The sequence below is a fragment of the Pinus tabuliformis genome, chromosome 2_2 (assembly GCF_031772625.1).
Source record: "Pinus tabuliformis cultivar Carrire ecotype Pingquan chromosome 2_2, CPIR1, whole genome shotgun sequence".
NCBI lineage: Eukaryota > Viridiplantae > Streptophyta > Pinopsida > Pinales > Pinaceae > Pinus > Pinus tabuliformis.
This window is the reverse complement of record NC_142300.1, coordinates 80,086,144-80,110,261: the sequence shown is the minus strand read 5'-3', so window position 1 is coordinate 80,110,261 and position 24,118 is coordinate 80,086,144. Positions and strand designations below refer to the sequence as shown.

At 38.2% G+C, this 24,118-nt stretch overlaps 1 protein-coding gene across 4 annotated transcripts in view; it reads left to right on the top strand.

The window, feature by feature from the left end:
- Nucleotides 1-16,308, top strand: part of LOC149191536 (tRNA dimethylallyltransferase 2-like) — a 207,187-nt gene extending 190,879 nt beyond the window's left edge. For 2 of the 4 annotated variants that reach the window (XM_089404316.1, XM_089404317.1), the window contains exons 11-12: nt 15,512-15,681; nt 15,776-16,308. In XM_089404316.1, the coding sequence (XP_089260442.1) occupies nt 15,512-15,681; nt 15,776-15,907 (302 nt within the window). In that variant the 3' untranslated portion in view covers nt 15,908-16,308. The remainder of the gene's footprint in view (nt 1-15,511; nt 15,682-15,775) is intronic. The other 2 variants (XM_089404318.1, XM_089404319.1) reach the window with 1 other exon arrangement.
- The last annotated feature ends 7,810 nt before the right edge of the window (nt 16,309-24,118 follow it).

Genomic DNA, 24,118 nt, shown 5'->3' with positions numbered 1-24,118 from the left:
GATTTTTGCTCCAGTCGCTAGATGGTCAAGTTCTTAGGCTTGAGCATAGACTCAACAAGAGTGATTGATGTTCGAGAGGGAGGATTGTACAGATTGTTAGGATATCCAAGACTGTGCCAAATGACTGCAAGAGCTTCTAGTTCCGAGAAAGAAGATAGTTATTCAAAGTGGAAGGAGAAACTTTCCAAGAGGATGTCATGGGTTGATATTGTTAGATAAGATGCTTAGAGACAAGAGGTCTCTAGGAGCTGTATGCCTTTTATGAAGGGACCAAGCCATGACAAAAAAGTATGCTTCAGTGACAGATTGAGCAACAATGGCATGAGTATTTGTTTCCATGACAAATGGAGTAGCCAAGTTTATCACTGGAGGATCTGCTTTAGTGTCAGAGGGAGCACTTAGTCAGGGTAACCATAAAGCAGTGATGGTGATGGATCTAGTGAAGGAAGTTTTTTCAGTTTATGGTTGAGCTGAGGCATGCAACAAATCATGTATTGAGCTACTAGCGTGGTACAATTGGATATCGTTTGAAATGTCTTAGATGGTGAAGTGAGGCTGCAAGGATATATGGATTCAAATTTGCCTAGGAGTGCAAAAGATAGAAAAACCCCTCGGGGTGCTGCTTCAACTTGGGATCAACTATGATATACTGGTTTAGTGGGAAGCAAATTTTTGTGGCACTTAGTACAACATAGGCGGAGTATATCACAACTAGTGTTGCAAGTCATGAAGCAATGGGGCTTCAAAGGCCTCTTGGAGGACTATTTGATTAGGTCACTTCATCTGAGACATTGTGTAGAGGGAAGCAATGAATCTCCAATACATATCCACAGTCGAGCAAATTGCGGGCATTCTCACCAAGCCTCTGTCTAGAGCGAAGTTTGTATAATTCAGAGACAAGCTTGGCGCGATGCAGAATGTCTCCCTCGTTGAGAGGGAGTGTTGATGCCTTTGTTGGATTGGGTAGACCATCTCCTGAGAAGCCATACATACTTGTCTAGGTCATGTTAATTTGACCAGAGGAGATTAATACATTCCCTTGAGAAGCCATAAAGGACTTTGGTTGAGTCATGCTAATTTGATCAGGGGTGAATGGCCTAGGGCAATTGCAGAATTGGATAGATCTTCTCCTGAGAAGCTAGAAAGACTTGGTTGGGTCATGCTAATTTGATTGGAGGAGATAGATGAAATTCACCTGAGAAGCCATAAAGGACTTTGGATGAGCCATCTTGATTTGGCCATGGGTTAATGGTCCAAGGGAAGATCCTCTCATGAGAATCCATGAAGGACTTTGGTTGGGTCATGTTGATTTGTCTAAAGGAGATTAATACATTTACCTAAGGAGCAATAAAGGACTTTGGCCGGGTCATACTGATTTGCCCAGGGGTAAATGGCCCAAAATACTCACATTGCCTACTCCAGGATGGAGTGATCTATAGACGTGCATGTGAGGAGTCACATCACCTACTCCAAGATGTAGTGATCTATAAACATGCATGTGAGGAGTCATATTTCGTACTCTAGGATGGAGTGATTTATAAATATGCTGGAAATACTGAGAGAGGGGTCAATCAATATTTCTTATCAATCAATAACCTATTAAACTTTTCAGAGCATTAACAACATATAAAACATCAACACATCAAGAGAACAATGCACAAGAAGTTTTTAGGTGGAAACCCTTCTGGGAGAAAAACCACTGAACACTTTTCTAATAATTTTGTGAGTACATAAAATGCTTTAGCTCCAACTAAAAAGGGAAGCCCCAACTCCCTAGTACTCTAGAAAAGCATTCAATTTTCTAGCTCCAACTGGAAGGATGCTCCAACACCCTGGTTTTATCAACTTTTGCTGAAAGGATGCTCCAACAACCTTGCAAACTCCAACTTGCACTAGCAAGAACCTACCACCCTGAAGTGTTTTAGGCTACACCCTGAAGGTGACTTCAACTGCTTGCCTAGCGCCACCCAACCACCTTGAAACTTTTAATGAATTTGACAACTATTGTGGGCTCGTGTACTAGGGGCAAGGACCCACTTACAATTAATAGACTTCTACAAACTATTGCGGGCTCCCGTACTAGGGGCAATGACCCACTTACAATGAATAGCCCTTTGCACTGATATAACAATGAAATCCCAACAATGAAACCTTGACAGTTAGACTTCTTAAATAGTGACAACAAAAAAAAATACCTTACACCTTTAAAACTCTGATTTTAGATGTTGAAACCTTGTTGTAATTTACTTAAGACAGGTGACTCATTTAAGACCCACTGTAAGATGACAAGACTGCTATAATTATATAATTTGAATAATGACAAAACCCTTATTGTAATAATATTGCTAAATGGCGATGAGATAATTGTTGAAGACAGTGAATCTAATGAAAGCCCTTATTACTGTAGGAATGATGAGATCTTTACTGCAAAAACTCTTCTTGTCAGAGTCTTTGCAAAGTGATAATTTCAAGAGATTTTGAATACATGTACCTTAGATGCCCTAAAGATGTAACAATATGCACTTCTTCAACTTGAATATGCCAAGTGAAGTTAGTCTAATGCTTGTCTTAATTCTTCTAATAAATACTTGAAACATGTGTCTTCAACCAAGTCAACATTCATACAAGCTGCTCAAAAGTTTGCTACATTAATCATACCTAAGTGTCTTTTAATTAGGCCGGCTTAATTAGGGCAGCAGACACATGTATAAATGGACACCTTTTATGTCCAACGTTTAGCTTGATGAATGGCCAGTGATAGAGAGGGAGGGAGTGATGATACAACAACATCAGAGGACAATCATGGTCCTATACCTCTTAGTGAGGGAGAGTGTTGATATAATAGCATCATGGACAATTGTTCTCCCTATGTCAAATATGTTGACCAGTTGGGGAAAATGGTCCAACAGAGGAAAGCTATTTTCCTCTGTGTCAAAGATGTTGACCAGTTGGGAAAATAGTCTTAGAATCCCAGGATCACTCAGTTGAGTGCATGGCTTTAAGCATCAGGTACAGTCTCTCCAGGTTGGATGAGGAACTCATTTAGCATCAAGCCTAGTTGCTCAGATAAAGTGTGGCCTTTGAAGTGTCACCACAAGTCGAACAGATTGACTAGGATGGTGAACCAAGACTAGTCTAGGTAAAGAGTACCGACCAATATGGGTCAACGGTTCCGACCAAATTTATGATGACTAGATGATGCTAAATGTTATGCCACGTGTCAGGAGTACTAACTAGGATTATGGGTCAGCAGTACCAAACAATTGTGGCTACTAGTTGATATTGCTAATGTCATAGATTCCAACTAGTTGATGCTGATATTGATAATGATGTCAGAAATGTTGAATAGATGATGTTGATGATGTCAGAGATGCTGACTAGAAGATGATGATGATGCCAGAGATGCTGAAGATTTACCCTATGTCAAGGATGCTGATAAGGTCAATGATGATTCTGTTATAACCTTTTCATAGAGAAATTTTGTCAACGAGAGAACATCTAGATAGTATTATGAGTATTGCCCTAGTTAAAAGGGAATGTTGAATTTTGTAACTATGGTTGGTCTTTGTAATTAGTATTTTTGGTCCTAGATGTATTTGTAAGCATGTTCTTCATGCTAGAGTCTGAAAGAAAATATTAAAAAGACATGTTCTTCATGTCGGTTGAAAAAGAGAAAAATTTGAATTTGTAAAAGTTAAATTTTTGGCTCCAAAAGATGAAGTTGGCCTTCTCCTACTCAAGTCCCCCTGCCTTCAAGTGCTCAAGTCGGCCCAGTTAAAGGACACCCATTTGGACAACCAATTGTTGAAATTGTAACTAGGTTTGGTCTTCATAATGTATAGTTATCATTGATGTATTTATTATGATTTGTCAAGCATGTTCTTCATGCTAGAGACGAAAAGAATTTATTTTTGGGACAAAAGAAAAATTATTTGTATCATGTCCCATTTGGACATTTAAAAGAAAGACCATTTGACCCATTTGGAGATCATTCATTTCAACACACAACAAGTATCTTTTGCACCTAGTGAAGAAGGCAAATGGACGAATCAAAGGAGGAAAAGAAGCAAGTCAAAGCAAGAAGAAATTAACATCTTTGACTGAGTTTTTGACTTTTACCAGTGCGCACCTGTGAAGGATGAATTTCTGTGATTAGGCCGAGTTTCTTCTGAGGTGATTGCAAGCTGAATTTCGGCCCTAGTTTCAGGACCAAATTTTTCTGAGTTTGACTAGATTGGAGTAGATTTGACCAATGTTGACTTTGACCTTTGGAGGTGACTTGGAGGGTTTGACTTGGTATCTTAGTGGCAATTTAACTTTGGTTCTTGGCTTCGATATCTCTCATTTTGATTTGATTTTATAAGGAAAGGATCGCTGGGTTTTTCCCATTGTGGGTTTTCCCAGGGTAAAATTGTGTCTTGTCTCTTGTGCATTGTGATCTCTATTTTTGAATGGTTGAGTAGAAGTGTAATTTTTTGATGAAGAATAAGTAAAGACTAAAAGAACAATAATTTTTCAAAGTAATTACTAAGAAAGAGAAATTAAGTGCTTTCCTTTTTTACACTTGGTTTCTCAACATGGTATCAGATCTATGGATTGAAGAGCAATTTGAAGTTTGCGGTTAGAATTTGAGTACATGATGATGGGTCGAGTTCTCTATGTTGCATGATCTAGAATCCAATTCAGGTTCAAACTTCTAAGCACTATTCTGGGCTTAGTTCAAGGTCCATAGCATACATTTAAGGGGTCTGAAGTCTGAGTTGTGGAGAAGAAATACATGCCTTATTCTTTGAGGTATGACCAGAAGTGCGAGCCCAATCAAGGTCTGCAATTGATCCAAGTTATATAATGTGAAGCTGTGTTGTTTTTCCATGGCATTGGAGAATCTAGGTTAGGGTCTTAGAATCTCTGACACAACCAACTCAAATGCCACAACAAACTACTTTACACAACAGAATAAATACAATAGTAAATCAACATGTGCACAAATAGATAACTTTTTACAATTTTTCAATAACCCAACTTCGTTGTAATATCAATCTGTAATACAACTGTCTAGGGCTCCCTTACCAGGGATCATGGCCCTCATACAATCACTGATACAATAATACAAACTAAGGTTTGGTGTCAATAATTATGACAACTAATCTAACCTAAACAAGATACAATTGACCTACTAGATGATGTAGTGCACCATCACAACTCCACTTGGTCGTACCCTGAAAAAATCTGCTGGTCCTTCTACGCCCAATCTATAGTAGCACCAATCCGCCTCTATCAATGAATCTTGCTCCTTTAGGTCACTGAACACAACTCTCCAATTTGCCCTCTAGCTGCGCATTAGTCCATCAACGAATCCAACTCATAGGATCTTCTTGTGAGTTGTTCACAACTCCTACATTGCCCATTGCCACTTTGTTGATAATTGTGAATATGTTCGATCTTCATTATGATGTAATTGTAGTCATGACATTGTATATTCTTTATAAAGAAAGAAAAATGAAAGAAAGAGAAATTATATTTTATTTTTGGAGTATGGGTTTCATACTCAAGTTTGAGTCAAAAGCATGTTCTTTGTGCTTTTAGGTCTTCTATGTCTTTCTAGAATAAAGAATAATATTGGTCATGTGTCACAGTCCCATTTGGACTCATTGTAATGAAGAAAATATTTATTTTATCATGTAAAAGTCATGGATAAGTCCAAGACCAAGTTGGCCTAAGGGAGGGCCATTCGACCCTCAAGAAAGACTATAAATAAAAGGAAGCTCGACCTCATTTGGACACTCATCTCAAGCTAGTTTGATTTGCAATAGTGAAGCTGAAGAAGAGTAGCCGGAGGACGAAGAAGAGGAGTAGAAGTCGAAGTTCGTCAAGGGTTATCTTTCTCTCTGTCTCGCTAAGGCTTGTGACGCTGCCAGCTACAAGAAGACAAAATTTTGAAGCAGTTGCAGGGGGTCAAAGTTTCAAGGCTGAAATTCTATAGTTGGGGTCGAAGTTGTAGTAATGTTGTAGCAGTATTGAGGTACTGGACGCTGTCTCAAGGAAGATCTTGCTGGGGGTTGACTTGGGTCTTGGAAATCTCGTTTGTAAGCAGATTCTAAAGAAGAATAGAAGCATTTTGCGAGTTTTCCCCTTGGAGGGGTTTTGCCCTGGCTTGGAGCCTATATCTTGAGTACTTTGTCTCTTGGTGATCTCCTTCTTTTTGGTAATTGCTTGATGAATATAATTAAAGAAGTAATCAAATAACGTCTAACATCAGAAGTAATTATCAAGCTAAGGAAAATAAGTTATAATATGCGAGTCTCCATATTTTCCAACATGGTATTAGAACTAAGGTGCAAGAAGGAGACTTAAGATCACATCTTTGTTGGTACTATAGCAAGGGTTATAAGGAAGGGTTTCAAGATTCTTGAAAATTTTGCTATCTTTAGCAAGAACAACATATTGAAGATCATTTCCAAACTTGCAAAGGAAGTAGCAGATGGAAGCTTGTTCGCCGCTTTATTCGACACATTCTATTGAAAAATCTAGGGCATTAGGATTAGGAGATTTCTCTTTGATGATAACTATCTGTGAATGCTTTTTACTTCTTTAGATTAGAATCTTTTCTTTAGTTATATTATTATAGTATTCTTCTTCATCAAACAACTACCAAAGCATAAACAATAAAGAGACAAGAGACACAGAATGTAGGTGATCAACCAGGGCCAAAACCTCTCCAACTTGAGAGGAAAACCCAAAACAAATTCTTCTTCTTATAGAGACTTCAATTGACGAATACCAAGACCAAGACCCTTGACACAACAACCTCTCCAAGACCAAGTCACAAGATCCTTCTTCACTGCTTCTTCTTCTTGCCCAAGTCAACACAAGTCAAACTGCCTTCATGCACTGCAATTCTCGGCTACCCTGAAATTTTGGTTCCTTTCCACATACCTGCAATTTCACACGTGGGAGGTGAGGGAGCGAGTTTAGGGATGCTTTCCTCCTCTTTACTTGAAGACTTCTCTTGGTGATCTTGGCTAGCAAGGGAGCTGGAATGGAGACCCTTTTGATGACTTTCTTAAGGACTGATATGTTATTGCTGCAAAAACCCTAGTTTCTGCCACACATGCGAGGAGATTAACCCAAAACCAATGCCCATCGATCTGCGCTCCTCATCTCTTCCTTTTCGCTGGTTAGGAAGATGTTCTTCTTGTGATTTTCATGCTTCTGATCTTGTCTTCGATGCTTGACCGAATTCTATCCTAGGTGAGGCCGAGATGCCCTATATATAGTGGTTTATTCATCAAAATAAGCCGACTTCTCCTTGTGACAAGGCTGACATGCCTTTTCTAGAATCATCCTTAGGCTGACTTCAAGGATAGCTTGTGACATGGTCTTGGAGGATTAACAAATTTTCTTTTATAATGAATTACATGCCCAAATGGGTCTTGAATCCTTGACATTGACTTTACTAGACTTTGTGACTTGATGACCAACCTAATAGCTCGCAATGGGAGTTTCAACTAAAAATAAAATTCCTTGATCATGAAACCCATGATTCAAGCATTACAAAAATAAATTTATTTTCTTCTTTACATCAATTAAATAAAATCATAATTACAAATGTCATTATGAAGACCGAACCTGGTTACATTTTCAACACTCCCTCTTAACTAGGTAGGTATTCATAATCCATACAAGGTACTTGGACATTTTCAATTTGAAGAATTCTTATACGAAGAGTCGAATTGGTAACCCATCTGTATAGCATCATATCATCCAACATTGTCACATAGCAAGGCCTTGACTAACAACTCTATCTCTCCACAAGATCAGAGCACAATGCTGGCGAGACCAATGATTTATAGACACCCTCATCATTGTCTCTCTCGGAACATACCCCACCTGGGTTCTCTCAAAGTATGTTCCACTAGGACTATTCTTATCTTGGATTCCCAGTCCTCAAAGAATATCGGTCCTCCACGACTTACTCTTATCTTGGATGCCCTACCACATCCTCAAAGAGTATCGGATGCCAAATGCTTACCCAATCCTCCATTTTATCTTCCCAGGTGAAGACAAGAATGATGTGTCTATCTCTCCTCATGGCCTTCACTAAGACTTACGGCTGTTAGTCCTGGTCTAGTGCATGACACATGAAGTAGAGAACCATATCTGTCACTCCCTCTTAACCAGGGATGACCAACCCATTCCGTAAAAGGAATGCACCCAAGCTCCCCCTTAATCAGGGACTTGTCCAAGCTCCCTCTTGACCAGGGACTTGCTTCCAACAACACTTTAGGTGGAGATCATGGGACAACCAGCTGCTTGTAGAACTCCTTCCTTTGATGTCATGAATTTCTTCTTCATCATAGATTCTACATCTTTCAGAACTTCTTCGTAGGGCATAGACCATCCATCACTTTCATCCATGAGTCAGTCATATCATTATTCCTTTCATTGGAAAGTGATCCAGTAGTCCATATCTGGTCTTCCTTCATGCCATGCTGCCTTCTTCATGCCATGTTTTCCTAAGGGTCTTTCATCCTACGATATGGGCATCAATTGCGGAAGACATCCACAACTCTTTCCTTAGCAACCCTGCATAAGACCATCCAGATATTATTTAAAATAAGAAATGAACATTAAATCAAAGTTACCTTTGTGATGGTCTTTCATCATGACATCTTCCTGTGAGCATCAACATCCTGCATACATATTGACACATCTCCAAAAGATATATGCTGTCAAGGGTCTCTTTCTTTTTCAGACTTCATCAGGGTCTTCATATCTTTCATGGAGATATCATAGTCAAATCTTTCAGTCCTTGGATGTTGATTTCCTCTTCCATAGTTGCATATTTCATGATCTCTTCCTTTCTTTCTTCACACATTTCTTTTCCAGGAACTTCCAATCAGAGTTCCTCCAATTTTAGTCAACCACCTCATATTTCATATGAGGACATATTATGTTGATTTCATCTAGTCAATGTGTGACCCATGCCTTCCTGCATCCTTTCAAAAGAGGAGATCCTATCTTTTGATCATGCTCTCGAGATAGAGCATTTATCCATGTTACTTGCAACCATATGACATGACTCTATTTTATCAAATACAAGCATACATACCTCATTATCCTTTTAGGTCATCTAGACTTCTTTCAACAGCTTCCTTGATTGAAAGAACTTCAATTCCTTGACCTGCTTCACTTCTTTCGACATCATACCATCATTCGATGAATCCCATATAGGTTGGAATTCCAGGCAAGACGCTTCTTCTAATAGGAGAACCTTCCAATGAAGATTCCAACAGGGGGTCTTGAAATGCTCCTTTTGAATGATGTATGATGAGCTCTATGCTAGATGAATTTCTTTTTCTGATAAGTACTGTGAGGTTACCAAGAGCTACATCTTTCTATAGATGACAACGATAAACTTCTATTTCAGCTATCTTTCATGCATCTTATGATGATGTCACGAGCTCTTGCTTTCAATCATATGCTTCTATGATGCCATCTCCTAACATGATGCATCCTATCATTCTTCTGATGATTCCTACTATGATAGTTATATTTTACAACATAAGCTTGAAAAGAACTTAGGTGAGGAAGACCAATAGTAAAGATCTTATACTTCTCGCACTTCTTCTTGTTTCAAACCTCGACCGAAATTCTTTGTTTCCAAATGGAGGCCGAGCTGCCTATTTAGAGTGGTTTTCACATGAGAAATAAGTCGACTTGACTGAGTTATAGGCTGACATGTTCTTTCTAGAATCCTCCTTAGGCCAACTTGAAGGTGAGCTTGAGCTTGGTCTTGGAGGGTCTCTTAATGACTTATATAAATATGTAACATGCCCAATAAGGGTCTTCCATACATGACATTGACTCAATAGAATTTTATGACATGATGACTCATCCTAAAGGCTCACAATGGGAGCCTTAACTAAAAATAAAATTCCTTGTGCATGAAACCCATGAGACAAGCATTAGAAAATAATTTTATATTCTTATTTACATGAAATCATAATTACACATGTCATTATGAAAACAAAACCTAGTTACACTTTTCAACACTCCCTCTTAACTAGGGAGGCATTCATAATCCATACAAGGTACTTGGACATTCTCAATCTGAAGAATTCTCATAAGAAGAGTCAGATTGGTAACCCATCTGTGTACAATCATATCATCCAACATGTCACATAGTAAGGCCTTGACTAACAACTCTATCTCTCCACAAGATCAGAGCTCAATGCTGACGAGACCAATGATGTATAGACACCCTCATCATTGTCTCTCCTGGAACATACCCCACCCAGGTTCTCTTAGAGTATGTTCCACCAGGACTATTCTTATCTTGGATTCCCAGTCCTCAAAGAATATCAATCCTCTACGACTACTCTTATCTTGGATGCCCTAACTCATCCTCAAAGAGCATCGGATGCCGGTTGTTTACCCAATCCTCCATTCTGTTTTCCCAAGTGAAGACAAGAATATCTCTCCCTTTTAATTAGGGAGGATACTATCTATTCCAATGAAGGAATGTACTCATTCCTACAGAGGGAATGTACCTAAGCTCCCTCTTGGATTAGGAATTCGCTTCCATGTTTCTACCAAGTTAGAAACTTGTTTCCTGGCTCCCTCTTAACTAGGGACCTACAACAACTCTTTAGGTGGAGATGATGGGACAATCAATTGCTTGAAGAACTCCTCACGATGTCATGGACTTCTTTTCCTTATTTAGGTATCTTCATATTTTGGGACTTCTTCGTGGGGCACAGACCATCCATCACTGTCATCCATGAGTTAGTCATGTCATTATTCCTTTCATATCTGGCCTTTTGTCATGCTATGTTGCCTTCTTCATGCCATGTTTCCTTAAGGATCTTTTATCCTACTGCATGGATAGCAGTCGTAGAAGATATCCATAGCTCTTCCCTTGGCAGCCCTGCATAAGCCCATCCAGATATCATTCAAAAATAAGGAATTAACATTAAATCAAAGTTACCTTTGTGATGGTCTTTTATCATGACATCTTCTTGTTTGCATCAACATCCTGCATACACATTGACACATCTCAAAAGATATACACTGTCAAGGGTCTCTTTCTTTTTCATACTTCATCAAAGTCTTCATATCTTTCATGGAGATATCCCAGTCAAATCTCTTAGTCCTCGGATGTTGATTGCCTTTTCCATAGTTGCATATTTCATGATCTCTTCCTTTCTTTCTTCACACATTTCCTTCTAGGAACTTCCAGTCATAGTTCCTCTAATTTTGTTAACCACCTAATATTTTATGTGAGGACATATTATGTTGATTTCATCTAGACAATGTGTGACCCATGTCTTCCTGCATCTTTTCAAAGGTGGAGATCCTTTCTTTTGATCATGCTCTCGAGATAGAGTATTTATCCATGTTACTTGCAACCATATGACACGACTCTATAATATTGAATACAAGCACACATACCTCATTTTCCTTTAGGCCATCTTAGACTTCCCTCAGCAGCTTCCTTGTTTGAAAGAACTTCAATTCCTTGATCTGTGTCACCTCTTTTGTCATCATACCAACATCCCATGAATTCCCACAAATTGGAATTCTTGATGAGACACTTGCTTCCTTTTGATTGGTGAACCTTCCGATGAAGATTCCAATAGAGGATCTTGAGTATCCTCATCCAACAGATGTTTCTTTTTGACTGATGTATGATGAGCTTTGTGCTAGATGAATTTTTCTTCCTTTTCCCATAAGTGCCACTTATGCTTCTAATGAGGTTACCAAGAGCTATATCCTTTCATAGACTTCTATTTCAGCCATCTTTCATGCTTTTCTATGATGATGTCACAAGCTCTTGCTTTTAATGCTACTATGATGCCACGATGCATCCTATCATTTTCCTTTGTGAATCATGATAGCCATATCTTACAAAACAAGAACTTGAAAAGAACTATGTGAGGAAGACTATCTCAATCATAGTATAGATCTCTTACTTCCTTTTTCTTGGACTTCTTCTTTTCAGCTTCCTCGACTTCTTCGGTGATATGGGCTTCTTCTCTACTTCTCTTATTATTGTTTTTCTTGAGCTTAGAACAATCTCTTTTGTAATGCCCATATTTTTGACATCCATAGCATTGAACTTTTGCCAGGTTCTTCTTTTTCTGAGGACCAAAGTTTTTCAGAATTTCCTCTTCTCTTTGTCATAGCAGTGTATGCTTGATTTTGCTCATTGGATCCTACATCAGTTTTTGCCTTCAGTTTGGTTTCTTCAATCTTGCATAGTGACCATAGATCCTAGAATGGAGTAATCTTTCTTCCCACAAATACTTGAAGTAAAGTTACCCCACTCCTCTGGTAGTGCATTTAGTACTACAGTGGTCATCTACTTGTCAGACATTATTTTACCCAGATCTTGAAGTGGATCCCTTATTTCAGATATCCTCATAAAGTATGAGGCTATCCCTTCTTTTGATATCCTTAGTTTGTAGAGTTCTTGCCTTAGAGAGATAACTTCTCCTATAGTGCTTATAGAAAACAACTCTACCAATTTGTCATATGTTTCTTTTGAGGTGTCGAGTTTAGATACATATGGAATGAGGGGATCCTTGATGGATTCTATGAGAATCCTTTGAGAGCTCACTTCCCCTTTCATAAACTTTGCAAGTGCTTGAGCATCTTCTTTCGCTGGTTTGGTGATAGATCTTTTGACATGATCCATAACCTCATTTTCAATGAGATTCAGATCTGTCCTTTTCTTCCATGCAAGATAGTTTGAAGCCCCAACCAATTTGTTGCTTTCCTTGCAAAAAGACATTTTGACAGATTCAGACATAAATATACTTACTTGTGAAGATGCTTCTTCCACTTGTTGCCTCCTTGAATTTTGATGATGATATAGTTACTAGAGAGCTTCTTCTTGATAAGATGTTTCTCTTCAAGAATGATCCTTGACCCTACAAAGAGGGAGATCACTTTAGATCCTTTGATGGTGATGTCCTTGTTGATGATGATCAATGATGACTTCTTGATGCTTCTTGGATGATCTTCTACAATGGTAAGGTCCTTCCTTCAACGAGAGGAAATTTCCTTATAACCTCTGAAGATGATGACAACGCCCTTGATCTTGCTTCTTTAGTAGGAAACTTGATTTATAAGTCCTTTCATCTTGAGTAGGGTCTTTGTGGTCCTTTTGATCACTTAAGGATCCCAAGACTTCTGCTGGTGTAGACTTCTTCTTTGATCTAGGGTTTTGATTCTTCTTTGTAGATCTTGACTCCAAGATGATCTTCTTAGATATGATTTGATATCTTTCTCGAGATTTGATCCTTGAGTGCCCCTTGATAAGATGACCTTTCTTGACTTTGTCACCTTAGCTTTGAAACCATGTTGATAAATCTAGGGCATCAAGATTAGGTGATTTTTCTATAATGATAACTGCTTGTGAATGCTTTTTACTACTTTAGATTGGAATCTTCTCTTTACTATTGTGTTATTCTTCATCAAACAACTACCAAAGCATAAACAATAAAGAGACAAGAGACACAAAATGTAGGTGATCAGCCAGGGCCAAAACTCTCCAACTTGAGAGGAAAACCCAAATAGATCCTTCTTCTTATAGAGACTTCAATTGACGAATACAAAGACCAAGACCCTTGACCTATTCACCTCTCCAAGACCAAGTCACAAGGCTTCTTAGTCAATGGTGGTCAAAGAACTGACTTTCCTTTCCTTCTTGGCTACACTTCAGATTTCGGCCTCCTGCAATTCTCGGCCTCTTTCAGAAGCCCTAGATGCAGCACGTGGGAAGTTTCACCTCCTAGTTTGTGCCATTGTTTCCTTCGCTTTAGATGTAGACTCCCTTTTCTTCAACTCGGCTTCCTTCTTGACTCGTCTTCTCCCTAATTTGGTTACCTGAGATGACTGCAATATTCTCGGCTTCTCCTGCAGCAAATGATCCCTCTCCTCTTCGCATGTGTGACAGTAAATAGCCCTAAAACAGATCAAAAATTGACTCAGCTTCTAGTCCCTTCTTCACTTGGATGGAGGCTCCTCTCGTGAGATTCTCGCACTTCTTCTTGCTTCAGACCTTGACCGAAATTATTTGTTTCGAAATGGAGGCCAGGCTGCCTATGTATAGTGGTTTGCCCATGAGAAATAATTCGACTTGACTGAGTTATAGGCCGACATGTTCTTTCTAGAGTCTTCGTTAGGCCAACTTGAAGGTGAGCTTGAGCTTGGTCTTGGAGGGTCTCTTAATGACTTGTATACATATGTAACATGCCCAATAAGGGTCTTCCATACATGACATTGACTCAATAGAATTTTATGACATGATGACTCATCCTAAAGGCTCACAATGGGAGCCTTAACTAAAAATAAAATTCCTTGCTCATGAAACCCATGAGACAAGCATTACGAAAATATTTTTATTTTCTTCTCTACATAAAATCATAATTACACGTCATTATGAAGACTGAACCTAGTTGCACTTTTCAAGATGTTTTCGACCTTGGAAGCTTCTCCTTCTTGGTTCTATTTGATATCTCAACCAATTTTCCAAAAGATACATAAAATATGCAAAATTTAATTGTACTCATGTGTGACTGGGTAGATAGACTATCAAAGTTGCAGGAAAGGTATATTCTATGCTGCTGCATGAAAAGTACATGTTTTGTCCAATTTATAGCAAGACGGTCAATTAAATTTGTGTACTTGTGATAGGCTGAACAACCTTGCAGAGCCACTCCTGCATGGGCTTGGTTGAGTGTTTGTAGAAACAGATTCTTAATCACAACTGGCACGCAGTTCACCAGATACAGGGAGCAACTAATTTTCACTGGAGAACATTTTTCCAAGCAGCATTTTGGTTGCATTTTCTGAGTGGATGACAGACCAACTTAAAATGGCTGGATTTAGGATCTAGTAGAGTTGCATGTATTCTCTGAACCCTTCAGTTTGATATTGCTCAGAGTTCACCATATTCCACAAGTATGTTGAATCCATTGACAATGTTATTGGAATGCTTAAGCAAGAAGTAAACTTGTTAATCAGAGATTCTCAAGAGGTTTGTTGAAGTGTTAGTCTACTTCCTGTTCCACAATTTGCAAGAGATACTAGGATTTTGTTGACCAAGTTCATATGAAGTGGCAGAGTAGCGAGTCCAAGTAAAGCCTGGTACAATCTATCATTAGAAATGAGATTCATACATGTGTTCAATTTGTGCCAAGGCTTCACCATCTGGAAATTAGGTTTTCCTTAATTATCTACCTCTTAAAAGGGAAAAGAACGTGCAAAATGGCCACTTTTAGCCACTGTGGGAGGCGGCAAGATTCAAATTAGACTGATACTATGAACTTTTTGAGCCTGCCGTTGAGATGTCTGATGTGGATGGCCTTTTTTGTGTTGGTATGGTTTTTTAAATTGTAGTAAGACAAAGTATTGTGCATGAAGAGAATTTACATGCTTTTCATTTATATTGTCTTATGCTTGTTTCATCTAAGGTAGTGAGTTAAAGTTGTTCAACTTGCAGCTGAATCGCTTGAACATTGGGAAATGATGGTAGTCAATATTAGTATGGATGTGGTGAAAAGGTTTTTGTCTGAGCGCGCATGTGAAACAAGCTTAAAAGAAAATGTGGAATCCAGAGGTGACTCTATGCATCCAGAGCAAGTACAAGATTTATGGATACATTCCTGTGAGGTTAGCTGAAATTTACTCATGCTTTGTTTGTTTGCTAAAGTTGTTGGTGTGCAGTAATTTGGATGTTTCTGAAATGTTTTCTAATTGTTTTTAGGACAGGCTTGCAGAGATCAAGTGCTTCAGGGAGCACATGAATGGGAGAAACATAAACTTGGTCGTTCACATCGAAGGCAAATTCTGTGACTTGAAGAAATTCACTGACTCGAAAAATGACTTACAAGATTAAATACTGAGAATCAAGTAGTGGAGGCACAAATTTGGTTTCTTAACATCTGAACAAACTTTGATGAGCTTGTTTGTTAAGGAAAAATGATTGCAAGCTTGATTATGGAAGGAAAAAAACACTCAGAGAGAATTTTCTTTTCTGTGATTGCTCATTTCCGAGCGTTTTTGAACTAAAATGCTTTGGATTGTGAGATGGAAACTTGCAAATGTTTGGATGGTTACCGTATCTTATCATCATAGCATTAATTAATGTGATCTTCATGATTCCAAAATTTATAAGTAGGGCACGACATGAGTTGTAACTTCAACGCTAGAAGATGTTAAATCTGCATTTTTACTGTCTTGACAGCCTGAATTTCATTGTGTATATATGTGCGCATTATGTTTGTGCGCTTATATTTATTTGGAAAGTGTGCCTTATTTGATATTCAGAATTGTGTGCATTTTTCTATATGCTTGAAAGTTGGTATGGCATATTTAACATTGTTTTTGATGTCATAATGATCACCTCAACTAAGGTAATGAACAAACTAAACTAATTTATGATGGAAGGAATACATTAACTATTGTAAAATAGGCACTTGAAAATACAATATTGCAGAGTGTTATCTCTCAGACTATCCCTCAAAGTTATTGAAGTCCCTGAATGAAGTGCAACTGTAGAGGTACTTGGGAAGATTGCCCACTGTTACCACAACCACCCTCTTCACCTTAGGCACAAGCGGAGAAATCCTGGAAAAAATGTTTAAGATGTTCTTTAGAATAAAAGGAATGGTAACCCAAGAACAATGTCTATCCGGTTGGGCTTTCAAGTCAAGATCGAAGAGAGAGAGGGTTGAATGGAATAGAGAAGGTGTAATTAAGCCATTAATTGATGTGCCATAATCAATCCAAAACAGGTTTTCAAATCAAGCAAGAATAAGTGAGAGCCCTTATAGACGATGCACCATCACAACCATGGAATTATAACCAAGAATAATGTACAACCATTGAATAAAGAATGAACAAGAATGACATGAAAATCAAGATGTAGACAAAGTTGGATAACCTTATTAAATGAGAAACCAACATTGCGTTATTATTCAAATTGATTTCACCACAACATCATGATGGTTGAATAGTTCTCACCTAACCAGATATTATAGCAACAAATCCTCAAATAATTCAAGCTTACATGAAGGACTAGGGAGGGTTAACACCTTAATCCCAATTTCCTCTTTTGTGACAAACTCACCCTTCTCAAAGATGATTTCAGCAGTAAACTTTTGGCCATGCATGTAAAAAACCATGATCATCCGTTAGAGGATTGAAGAGATGGAAAATGAAATGACATTGAGCTTGTCCCATAACTTATTCCTTCCAAACATATTCGACTAAGATTGGACGAGAACTCTCCCACTTCCAACCATGCCTTTTACAAAGGATTCTCTCCTTTATTTGTACGACTCCACTCTCTCAATTAAGGTTTGGTCCCGTTTTGGGCTTAGAGAGGGAAAACAGTAATTTATTTCATGAAAAGTGTCATCCCACCTAGGGTGCACATGCCTAGGGATTTATTCAGTAATTTAGGCACTCTTTAATCCTATCACTCTGCTTAGGGCGAAATAAATTTGCTTTCATTTGATTTTTGTTTAGCTTATTGGTCCAAGTTTGATTTGTGACCTCTTTTACCCTGGTTCACTTGCCATCTTTCTAATTCTTTAGAGTATGTGTTCATTCTTCGTTTAGGGGCTTGGGCCATGTCAACCATGCCAAATAGTGCTTTCTCATTCAAAAGACCCTCCAAATTTGAAGAACATGCCTAAAAAAAAGTGTCTTTGACCCAAATGTCTCAAGGGCGAAACATGCCTCCAAATATGTAGAATATGTCCTGAATAGTGCGTGATGCCTCACAAAGTCACTTTAATATGGTTTAAATCAGGGACAATTTTAAGGATGGAAGTTTATATTAAAGTTTAGAAATCTTGGTGAATCTTTTTTTTACTGCCACTAAGGATTTGCATTAATATTTAAAAAAGTTAGGCTAATTGCTGAGTGTATTTACTATTGAAGAAAAGTGTAACTAGGTTCGGTATTTGTAAATTCAATTTTGATCTTTGTACATGTCAAGAAAAATAAATATTATTTTGTAAATTAAATCAATGAGTTTCTTGCTCATTTCATAAGTCTGGAAAAAGTCAAAGTCATATGTAAGAAGCTCTTCTTGAGTATTCATGTAATGTATATGGGTCAACCTAGTGTCAAATAGCCCTCAAAGACAAACACCATCCTCTAAAGAAGACTACCAGCAAATGATGAAGAAATAGCCATATAACTGTCAAGTCGACTCATAAAAGGTGATGCACCTATTCAGTGGTCATGTCATCTTATTTATGGAGACTAACTACTTTATATACCCCGTTGAACTTTGCAGAACAGTAAAAACAAAAACTTAGACATCTCTCAGATTTCAGACATCTTGCAACTTCGGATAAGGAGCAGTAATATCTTCGCATACGCCCCTGAAGTCTTGGTCAAGCACAATGGTATAGGGTCTCGACTGAGGTGCAAGAATACTAATCTCTGCAACTTCGGGTATAACTACAATACGTGATTACAATGTGATGTTCTTGGTGGTAGTACTCTCAACTATGAGCTCTCAGTGCATTAGGAAAATCACAGTCATGTTTTGGGCATAATTATGATAATAAGGATCTCAGTGATACACTCAGCATGCTCTCTAATCAAGTTACAATCTTCTCGGTGATCTCACAATGATGTATTCACATACTCAACATAGTCATAATTTCGGTAATATAGTATTCATGGTCTCGGTTATAATGAGGACAAGATCATGATCTCGGTGCACAATATAGAAACCTTGTTGACATGATGAAGATCTCAAGTAAGAATGAAGCAATGAAGGAGCAACAGTCACGATCTCAGAGAGCCTAGGTACAAACCTTAAGAAGATCTCGGTACAGTGAAGAGCTTGATGAAAGTGCAAAGATGCTACAACAACAGTGAAGATCTTGATGATGATTTTAGTGGTGCAACAATGATGATTATCTCTACAATGACAAAGAAGAGGATTGGTGTCTTGGTCTTGGAGTGGCATAGTAAGTCAAGGGTCATGGTCTTGGTGTTCGTCAATTGGAATCTCTATAAGAAGAATTATGGGCGGGTTTTCCTCTCCAAGAGGGAGAGGTTTTGGCCCTGGCAGAATGCCAACATCTTGTGTTCTTGTCTCTTTGGTTTTGGTAGCTATTTGATGAAATAAGAAACACACATTCTAATAATGTCAAAGAGAAGATTGTGCTAATAAGAAAATTAAAAATGTCTCGCAAACAATTATCAAGTCAAGAAGAATCTAATTAACTACATGTGCCCTAGATTCTTCAACATGGTATGAGAGTTATGATTGCAGTCCAAGGAAGGGCAGAAAAGAGACATACGAAGCTCTGTATTCGAGAAACATCAAAGCGAGGTGGAAGGCCTGAAGGAACAAGTCTACAACAATACATAGAGCATTAACTTCGGTGATTATAGTCATACACTCAACTTATGTTCTGTTTGACAGAATGTATCAATACTATTCCTGGGATCCTCACTTCTTGATCACTAAACCTTCTCTATGAAATAAAAGACAGTCTTCGCATAAATTACAGACTCGGGGATATATATATGGCAGAGCGGACCCAAGGAGTGCCTCTCACAATCCAGGTTATGCCATTGTCTCAATCTACCACAACAAGGCAGTTTTGGTAATAAGACAATCTCTCTATACAATACTACACACAATTTAGTTATCCGTTAACAAGTTATCTACACAAATCATATGTACAATGCATCATTGTCTCGGGATAGTGCCATTCCAATACACTTATCACAGTCCCGAATTTTGTCTATGATCTCAATGGCATAGTGCTCGGATCAGAACATAAGTCTCTTTCTATCGTATGTTGGATAATGCTTGATGTAGGTGCTCGCTAATACACTCCGAGGAATACAATGAGTGATAAAGTCCACTTGTGGAATAATAGTATCACTAGCATGTCAACAATATGCTGAAATGTAGAAGTCGAAAGTACCTTAAAATATGAATTGAGAGTCAAGATGATCTCAAAACACTCAGTGATGTCAAGATCACAAATGTTATGATGCTAGAAGGTCCCCAAAGAAGTTTTGGTAAAAGGATACTAGTGGTTCATGATGGGCAACTCAAGCAAAAGAAGCATCAAGGTGAAGATCTCCTCTTCACATGCCAAGTAAGTATCTTTCATGTTTTTGGTTTAATGACTTTCATGTTTTTGGTTTAATGACTTTGTTTTGCAAATAGAAATATTGGAGGATAGTCATAGTTCCCATGAAAAAGGTCCTTGCATGGAATAAGGAGTATTATCATAATCCTCATAGAAAAAAGAGGTCATTAATATCTATGGAAAGCTCTCTGAAGATCAAGCAGTGCTTGAATGTATCAAGAGGCTCATAGGAATCATATGAAGTCACTCAAAGGTCCTCACATGCCAAAAGAGGAGACACAAAGAGATATATGAAATACTAGAAGATATATTCTCTGAAATCGTGGTAAAGAAGGTCACATCACCACATCACTTAGACCTACACAAAAATTTGGTCCACTAAGAACAAACTCATGTAACTCAAGAAGTGAAAAAAGAAGACAGGAAGAAAAAAAAGGAAGATATACCAGATCTCTACTATGACTAAGTCAACCTCTCTACTTAAAGTCTTCTTTCAAAGTTTTGAGTAGTATAGGAACATGTAGAAATAGAATAGAGTGCATGGTTAAAGATATCTTCTAGAATATAGGAGCATGGTGTTGATATAGCTCAAGATATTCATGTAGAAAGAGTATACCTAGTATAGGACCTCATCCACGATGAAAGAATAATTGATCATGATTAAAATCTTAGAAGGCCTCCATCGTCAAGAAGAAGAAACATTTGCAGGATAAGGGTCTTCAAGATCCTCTGATAGAATCTTCAAAAGAAGGTTCATAAGTAAGAGCATATGTCTCATTGGGAGTCCCAGTCATGGGATTCAAGAAAGGATGATATGTAGGCAAGAAAAGATGGAGCAAGAAAGGCTACACCAATCAAGGAGAACCATCAAATGAAGATGAGATGATGAAAGCAGAATCAAGATGAGGTATGTATGCATCAAAGTTTAAGTCATGCCATCATATATATTATTGAGTCACAGGAATAGTTCTATAGCATGATCAGGGATGAAAAATCTCTTTCACCAATGACATGCTCGAAGGCATGTACTACAATGCAATGAAGGTCAACAAAAGGAAATACTCACATACGGAGTATAAGATTGCTGACTAAGAAGCAAGAAGAAATGCTGACTAGTCCAAGAAGCAGACAATGAAGAAGTACTCCCACAAGGACTAGAAGGTGGTTGACCAATCTATCTATCCAAGAAGAAGCAAATGAAGAAAGAGATTAAGCATGAGAAGAACACCATGGTCACAAAGAATCACCATCTGACAAAGATCCGTTGAAGACATCTCCCGAAAGAAGGTAGGACAACTCTGACAAAGGAAGGAAAAAATTGAAGGACCCTTGACACCTATGAAGGCCTTGGAGATATGAAAGGTGCAGATAACTGATTATACTCTACAAAGATGCCATGATGAAGAATCCATCTAGCAAAAGCACCATTTAATGTTGAAGCAATATCAGGATGAAGTCATGAAGGGCTACTAGATCGAAATATGGAAACAAGCAAATACAATGAAAAATCCGAAGCATAGACAAGATGACTTAGGAGTAGCCAGATGACAAGAGAACCTGATATATGTAAAGAAGGCCATTGTCCATGAAAGAAGCAATGACATGACAAACCAGGAAGGAAAATGATTGATGGATGGTGCCCTACCAAGAAGAAGTTCAAACAAAGACTTCATGACATAAAAGGAAAGTAGGAGATCAAGCAGCTTGAGGACCCTTGAAGAAGAAGTCGCTGATGAATGGACAAGTCCCTAGCTAAGAGGGAGTTATAACAAGTTCCCAATTACAAAGGAACTTGGACAAGTACCTTGTCAGAGGATACTTGGGCATGTCTTCCTCAATTGAGAGGAAGAGATAGACACAACATTCTTGTCTTCACTTGGGAAGAAAGAATGGGAGGATCGGGTAATTATATGGCATCTGATACTCTTTAAGGATGTGCAGGTCATCCAAGACAAGAGTAGGCAAGAGGACCGATATTCTTTGAGGGTTGGGAACCCAAGATAAGAATAGTCCTAGAAGGTCATACTCAGTGAACACCCGGGTGGGTATGTACCTTGAGAGACAATGACTAAGGTGTCTATAAGTCATTGGTCTCGCCAACATTGTGCTCTGATCTTATGAGAGATAGCATTGTTAGTCAAGGCCTTGCTATGAAGGATGTTGGTTACTATGATGTTATATAGATGGGTTACCAATCTGATTCTTCTTATGAAAAATTCTTTAGATTGAGAATGACCAAGTACCATTGTAAATACCTCCCTAGTTAAGAGGGAGTGTTGAAGAAAAGTGTAACTAGGTTCGGTATTTGTAAATGCAATTTTGATCTTTGTACTTGTCAAGAAAAAGAAATATTATTTTTGTAAATTAAATGAATGAGTTTCTTTCTCATTTCATAAGTCTGGAAAAAGTCAAAGAGTCAAATTCATATGTAAGAAGCTCTTCTTGAGTCTTCATGTAATGTATATGGGTCAACCTAGTGTCAAATAGCCCTCCAAGACAAGCACCATCCTCTAAAGAAGACTACCAACAAACGATGAAGAAATAGCCATATCACTGTCAAGTCGACTCATAAAAGTTGACACACCAGTTTAGTGGTCATGTCAGCTTATTTATTGAGACTAACTACTATATATACCATGCTGAACTTCGCACAACAGTAAAAACAAAAACTTAGACATATATGATATTTCAAACATCCTGCAACTTCGGATAAGGAGCAGGAATGTCTTTGCATACACCTCTGAAGTCTTGGTCAAGCACAATGATGTAGGGTCTCAGATGAGGTGCAGGAATACTAGTCTCTGCAACTTCAGGTGTAACTATAGTACATAATTACAGTGTGATGTTCTCAGTGGTAGTACTCTCAACTATGAGCTCTCAGTCCAGTAGGAGAATCAAAGTCATGTTCTGGGCATAGTTACGATAATAAGGATCTCAGTGATACACTCAACATGCTCTCTAATCGAGTTACAGTCTTCTCGGTGATCTCACAGTGGTGCATTCACATACTCAACATAGTCATAATTTCGGTAATACAGAATTCATGGTCTCAGTTATAATGAGGACAAGATCATGATCTTGGTGCACATTATAGAAACATTGCTGACATGATGAAGATCTCAAGTAAGAATGAAGCAATGAAGGAGCAACAATCACAATCTCGGAGAGCCTAGGTACAAACCTTAAGAAGATCTCTGTACAGTGAAGACCTTGATGAAAGTGCAAAGATGTTACAACAACATTGAAGATCTTGATGATGATTTTAGTGGTGCAACAATGATGATTATCTCTACAGTGACAAAGAAGAGGGTTGGTGTCTTGGTCTTGGAGTGGCATGGTAAGTCAAGGGTCATGGTCTTGGTGTTCGTCAATTGGAATCTCTATAAGAAGAATTATGTGCAGGTTTTCCTCTCCAAGAGGGAGAGGTTTTGGCCCTGGCAAAATGCCAACATCTTTTGTCCTTGTCTCTTTGGTTTCGGTAGCTATTTGATGAAATAAGAAACACACATTCTAATAATGTCAAAGAGAAGATTGTGCTAATAAGAAAATTAGAAATGTCTCGCAAACAGTTATCAAGTCAAGAAGAATCTAATTAACTACATATGCCCTAGATTCTTCAACATTTACATCAAGATACAATTGTTAAAAAGTGGTTGATGACATGGCCAAGGTATGCATAGACCTCTTGACCATTTCCAAATCATTACATCTTTTTTCTTGCTTAGAAGATGAGAATTCATAATTTTTTCCATTTATAATCTTTCCAAAATTGGCCTAGTAGGGAGCAAAATTTGCTAAGCATTTCTTTACTAATCAAAGGTACTTATTGGAGGTTGGACTTCCTCCTAATTATGCTGGTAGAATGGATGTTTGTTTCTTCCATTCATTCTCTCTTCAAAAACTCCTCTAGTTGAGTCCTTATGGTACCTGGTTCTTCTTCCAGCCGTGCAAGCCTTTGTTGAAGTTCCAAA